General features: G+C 36.8%; 1 protein-coding gene across 1 annotated transcript; it reads left to right on the forward strand.

Moving 5' to 3' along the window:
- Positions 1-3977: 3977 nt before the first annotated feature.
- Positions 3978-5587, forward strand: LOC114304526 (uncharacterized). Its single transcript, XM_028249691.2, has one exon. The coding sequence runs from the start codon at positions 4858-4860 to the stop codon at positions 5422-5424; it is 567 nt and encodes a 188-aa protein (XP_028105492.2). The 5' UTR covers positions 3978-4857; the 3' UTR covers positions 5425-5587.
- Positions 5588-6453: the final 866 nt, after the last annotated feature.

Here is a 6453-nt window from a genome sequence, read left to right on the forward strand (position 1 = left end):
ATTTTTTAAATTAAAATTTATTGGGTGGTTTAATTTTCCATAATTTTTTGAAAAATTAAAAACTAATTTAGTGAAAACAACCACACACAAAAAAAAAAAAAAAAAAAATACTCATCATATTCACATGATATTACATTTTTAAAGGCAAAGTAATTTTTAAAACTCTAAAATTTCTCATTTTTTTTTCAGTTTTAAAAATGAGAATATTATCAGTTTAAAACTAAAAATTTTGATAGCATAATTAGTTTTAACACTAGAAAAAAATTGAGAAATTCCTTAAAAACTGATAATATTCTCAGTTAATATTGAAAAAAAAACTGAGAAAATTTTTAATTTTACTAAATAATTTCACAAATTGAAAATTTGTTAATTTTGTATAGCTAAAAAAATATTTTATTTTTATAAAATTTTATCTAAAAACATATTTTATTTTTATAAAATTTTATATTCAATAGTAGTCTTATTTGATAGATCTTATTGTGTAGACTCTGAAAATTTATTTTTTATTAAAAATAAATGTGTCTGAAAAAAGTTATGAAATTTTTAAGTTTTGAAACAACAAATCAAAAGTAAATGTCATATTTGGAGTGTTCACTTAAACGATAAGAAATTATTTAGTATTTTTGGGCATGGTTAGGTGATTATTAGTAGATTTGTGATTGGTGGAGAGAATGGTACCCACAATTTTGTGTTGGGATATTATAAAATACGAACTTTATAAATAAGACTTTTGAATAATTAATCCTAAAAAGTATATATTTTATAATAAAAAAATAGATGTATAAAATAAAAATTAAGAGATTTTAAAATTTAAAATATAAATAAATAAATAATATATCACATCAAAGTGGAACAACAACATGCATAACATGCATAAGCCCTTAGCATCTGTGACTGCAAGGGATAAAATTGTCCCGCAAAACAAATAGAATTCAGGACTTTGTGGAGTAAACATCTTAGGGTAGGACTTGAACCACTACGCCTCCTCTACACAGGATTTTTAGATAATTAATCCCCAAAAAAATGTTATTTATAATTATATTTTTTATTTTTAAGCAAGTGAGTAGGTCTTATGTACAATTTTTTTTTTTTATCGGCGAAGGTTAGTAATTAATTGTTAAATTAGCATTTCAGGGAGTTGAAACTCACACTCACACACCTTGCAAGAAAATCTTATCCGCCCATTTCACTATTAAAAGTAAAACCCAAGACGTCTTCTTTAAGAGAAATTTGGTGATCAGAGAACTAGTCAATTAGATTAAAACCTCTTAATTGTCTCATGTCTACAAATAAGAACATAAGTATAAAAATAGGAAACAGTGCCCTTATAAATATTGCTTAAGTCAATTTCAACTGTAGTCTTAAGTAATTAAGAAAAAGTCATTTGTGCTAAAATGAATCATATAAAAATATCAAAATCAAGTGTTGGATAAATACTTTTTTATTATACCAAAAGCTACTGTTATTAATAAAGCCATGGTCGATTGTGACTTGGTCCAAACTAGGACTTCCACCACAGCAGGATACTTACTCAAATCCAAGCCAACAACAAGAATAATTAACATAAACTAACAATTATAAATACTATTGAGACATTTTGACAAAGGATCTCGTCCACCAAATATTGGCTCTTATTAACATTTTTACAATTACTAAACGGGTAATATGTTATACATTAAAATAAATAATTACATTTCTTAATACTAGACACAAAGACAGAAGAATTTACGTTAATAATTTAGGTAGACTATATACCTCGGTGTCTAATAGTAGAAAAACTCAAATACATAAATTATTTATGTATAATATTTTTCTTACTTTATTTTTAGTTCATCAAGTACATTAAACTTTAGCAAGAAATTCTTGATCATGTATGCCAGTGAAGCCGCCACAGCCACCTGAGTCGGACTTGGGACCACCACTCTTTCGGCTAAACCTTCTCTCCCCATTCTTGTATCTCTATCTTCTTGTGCCTTCACTGTATCAACCTGCATGAGAAATTGATATTGAATGAAAGGAAACAAAAATTTGAAAATATTACGACTTTGAGGCGCGAATGTTGTCATTAAGGCTGTAAAAATAATTGATGTATATTATTGATTGATTGTTTACAAGATTGTTGTGTATTGATTTGTATGTTACAAGCTATTATATAGGAGAGGTGTGAGGTAAGTGAGTGGTGGTAGTGGATGGTAGTGGAGGTGGTGGGTGGTAGTGGAGATGGTAAGTGTGTTAGGTTTAGTGGGGTGGATGTAGTGGGTTAGGTTAGTGGGTTAGGCTTAGTGTACATTAACAGCCCCCCTCAAACTCAAGGAGGTTAGACACAAACCAACTTGAGTTTGGAGAGAGTTACAAAACAGAAAAAAATAAACTGATAAATAAAATAAAACAGGATAGGAGACACGGTATGGTCGTGTCAGACCGTTGTAGCAGACAGTTTACGGGGTCATGTCGGACCGTTGAAGCAGACACTGTGTGGTCGTGTCAGACCGTTGTAGAAGACAGTTTATGGGGTCATGTCGGACCGATGTAGAAGACAGTTTACGGGGTCATGTCGGACCGATGTAGAAGACAGTTTACGGGGTCATGTCGGACCGTTGTAGCAGGACAGTTTACGGGGTCATGTCGGACCGTTGTAGCATGACAGTTTACGGGGTCATGTCGGACCGTTGTAGCAGACAGTTTACGAGGTCATGTCGGACCGATGTAGCAGCTGACCGGAATCAATGTCGGGACAGTTTATGGGGTCATGTCGGACCGATGTAGAAGACAGTTTATGGGGTCATGTCGGACCGTTGTAGCAGGACAGTTTACGAGGTCATGCCGGACCGATGTAGCAGACACTGTGTGGTCGTGTCAGACCGTTGTAGAAGATTGTGGTGGTGCACCAAGGGGGTGACTTAAGGAGTGCGCCATGGGCGACTTATACATGATACTGTGTATAACCCCCCCTCAAACTCAAATAGGTGTGAAGATAGAAACCTATTTGAGGTTGAAACAAAGGGATTGATAAAGCTGACTGGTGTAGAAGACACTGTATGAGTGTGTATATAGGCTGCCCAAAAAATATACATGGATGTAGATATCGAGCCCTCAAAAGTCGTGCCCTAAAAAAGGTGTGTCATCAAAAGGCGTGCCCGAGTCATCAAAAGGCGTGCCATGAAAAGGCGTGCCCGAGTCATCAAAAGGCGTGCCATGAAAAGGCGTGCCAGGTTGTCGGCGTCAAGAGGCGCGCGATGCGCGTGGCTGCCTCGTCTATTTAACCAAGACGGAGGTGAGGCTGAGGTAGAGAAAAGTTGCGAAAAAACCTCTGAAAAAAAAACTTTGTTGTGCTGAGAGAGAGAGTCTGAAAAACTCTGTTGCCCAGACAATGGCCTCCTCTTCCTCTTCTTCCCGTGGTCTGCTTACTCTCTTTCCCGAACTGAACGAGTCAACAAGAGAGAGAACTAGTGCGGAGACCAGTGAACCTCAACCAAACACCTCTGTGTTCGCTCCGTTGAACTTTCCGATGCGGTCGGTGGAACAAAGAATGGCAGTGCAGTCGGATGTGGAGGCCAATCAGTATACTTTGAAGGCATGTGTGGAAAGCATGACGGCGGTCACAAATTTGTCGAACCGGCTGCAGAGTAGGACAAATGAGGTGCAGCATTTAAACTCCCAGCTGGCTCTGCTCCAACGCATGTATAAGGATGCGCGAGCAGAGATAAGCGTGCTAAGGGCAGAAAACAAGGAGCTGAAGCGGAAGGCCACCGTGATGTTCCGATTTGGAGGGCCGCCATATGCTGTAGTGGAGGAGCAGGGGGGTGTGAATGTGCTCGGTGGATTAGGAAGCACGGAGACAACACCGTCAAGGGCCGCCCAAGACGGAGGCAAGAAGAAAAGGCCGGCGGAATAGGCGAAGAAGTGAGGTCAGCGGGTGGCCGGCTGCAGAAAAGAAAACAAATCTTGGGGTGTTGTGTTTTTTTTTTTTTTTTTTTTTTTTTTTTTTGTTATGTTTGTTTTTTTTTTTTGTTTTTTTTTTTTTTGTGTGTGTGGTGTAAAATGGTGATCGGGGTGAGCCCCGACATGAATAAAATAAGATGGTATGCAGTTCGTCTTCTTCCTCGCTTTTTTTTTTTTTTTTTTTTTTGTGGTTTGGTTTTGTTTTGTTTGTTTTTTTTTTTTTTTTTTTTGTGTAAAGAAATAATAATGAAAAAAAAAGATGAAAAATAAAATGAAAGAGAAATAAAAAAAAAGAAATAGAAAGAATATAAGTATTAAAAGAAATGGGGGATAAAAGAAGAGTGTAATGTGATGATGAGAAACGAAAGTGGACTGAGAATGAGTACGAAAAATAAAATAAAAAAAAAAAAGAAAAAAGAAAGTGGGGTGAGGATGGGTTCAAAAGTGGACTGAAAAACATGAGTGTATGTATGTGAATTATATAGGGAATGGTGGTGTGTAGATTAAACAAAGCTTTGGCTGTATAGAGAGAAAGGTGAGAGAGAGAGATGAGATAGGAAGTGGGCGGTGGAGTGTCAGGAAAAATGGGTTTTAAAAATAAAAAGGAGGAAGAGATAAAAACAAATAATAATAAATAAAGAAATAAACAAAGTGATAAAGAGAGTGGGATCACGTGGGTGGTGTAAAGAGAGTGGTTGTAAAGTTTTTTTTTTTTTTTTTTTTTTTTTTTTTTTTTTTTTTAAAGAGAGTGGTTGAAAAATGGGTTGTAAAGAATATATTAATGGGGAAAGCGCGCTGGGGATAGATCAGAATTTGATAAAAAGATTAAGGAGAAGGAGATGATGTATAAGAGATACAGAGACGAGGCAGAGTCTGCTTTGCATTAGTTACTCTCTCTAAGTTTGCTTTGCATTCATGGCTTCTGTGACGGCGAAAGCGAACTCTACGAAAGTGACGAAAGGGAAGAAAGCGTCTGCTCCAAAGGTGCCTCGAGCACATCCTCCTTACGTTGAGATGATTACGGATGTGATTGTGGCGATGAAGGAGAGGACTGGTTCGAGCCAGTACGCGATTGCGAAGTTCATCGAAGAGAAGCAAAAGGCTCATCTGCCGCCGAATTTCAAGAAGCTTTTGCTCGTTCAGTTGAAGAAGCTCGTCGCATCTGAGAAGCTTGTTAAGGTTAAGAACTCGTTCAAGCTGTCTTCGGCGGCGAAGCCTGTATCAGCCGCTGTCAAGAAGGCTCCTGCTGCGGCGGCGACAGTGAAAGTTCCCGTGAAGAAGACGGTTGTTGTGAAGGCGAAGGCGAAGGCTGTAGGCGGTGCGAAGGTTGTAGGCGGTGCGAAGGCGAAGGGTGTTACGCCGGTGAAGACAAAGAAGGTTGCGCCGAAGCCAAAGGCCGTGTCGAAGCCGAAGAAAGCTGCGAAGACAGCGACGGTGAAGTCGCCAGGGAAGAAGGTGGCGTCGAAGAAGGGGAGGAAGTGAGGAGGTAGTGTATAGAAAATTCGAGCTGACTAGGTTGAGGTCCGGCGGGCGGTCAAGGTAAGGTTGCCGCCCGCCGGAAGGCGAAGAACACCAAGATCTTTAACCTATAGCTCTGATACCATGTAAAAATAATTGATGTATATTATTGATTGATTGTTTACAAGATTGTTGTGTATTGATTTGTATGTTACAAGCTATTATATAGGAGAGGTGTGAGGTAAGTGAGTGGTGGTAGTGGATGGTAGTGGAGGTGGTGGGTGGTAGTGGAGATGGTAAGTGTGTTAGGTTTAGTGGGGTGGATGTAGTGGGTTAGGTTAGTGGGTTAGGCTTAGTGTACATTAACAAAGGCGATTTTATGCAATCTGTCTTTCGAATGAGTGTATGCTCCTCTCATTCTGTATATATGAACGGTCAATTTTTGTAAGAAAAATGTGATATATCATCGTAGAGTTACGATTATCTAATCAACATGAGTTTTTATATGGATTATTTTTTCAAAAGTCATTACAAAATTAATAATTCAAATCATCAATGGTCCTTAGCGGATAACACTTCAACATGTTGAACCAAAATCTCTCGTCTCCATGCTAAATGAATATTACTTATATACTATAGAAAGTTTTCCTTTTTATTTTTCTTTATTAAATATTACAAGTATTAAAAGTGATGGCACACACAATACAAGGAGTATGCAAAGATCATTTTCTTCTCATGAATAAGATTTTGAAGAGATCAATTGAATTCAAAAGTGAAAACTAAAAGAGTTTTTTTTAATTTAAAAACTAAAACAATTTTTGAATTAATGCTATGAAAGGTTTCATAAAACTAATTCCAAGATAATTGCATAACATGTAATAAAATATTATAAACTAATCTAAGAGTGAAGAATTTTCATAAGGACATTTCATAATGTCTAGCATTATTGTTTGAATCATGGGTTCATGTAAAATTTTAGTTTTCATACACCAATTGGATGCCCACATTATATAGTACTAGAATAGATAGATAAAAACCTGAGTACAGACTGAA

Source organism: Camellia sinensis, chromosome 9, assembly GCF_055761805.1.
Source record: "Camellia sinensis isolate YWXY chromosome 9, ASM5576180v1, whole genome shotgun sequence".
Classification (NCBI taxonomy): Eukaryota; Viridiplantae; Streptophyta; class Magnoliopsida; order Ericales; family Theaceae; genus Camellia; species Camellia sinensis.

Coding starts and splice junctions, on each gene's coding strand:
- LOC114304526 (XM_028249691.2), top strand. CDS start 4,858: ATGGCTTCTGTGACGGCGAAAGCGAACTCTACGAAAGTGACGAAAGGG.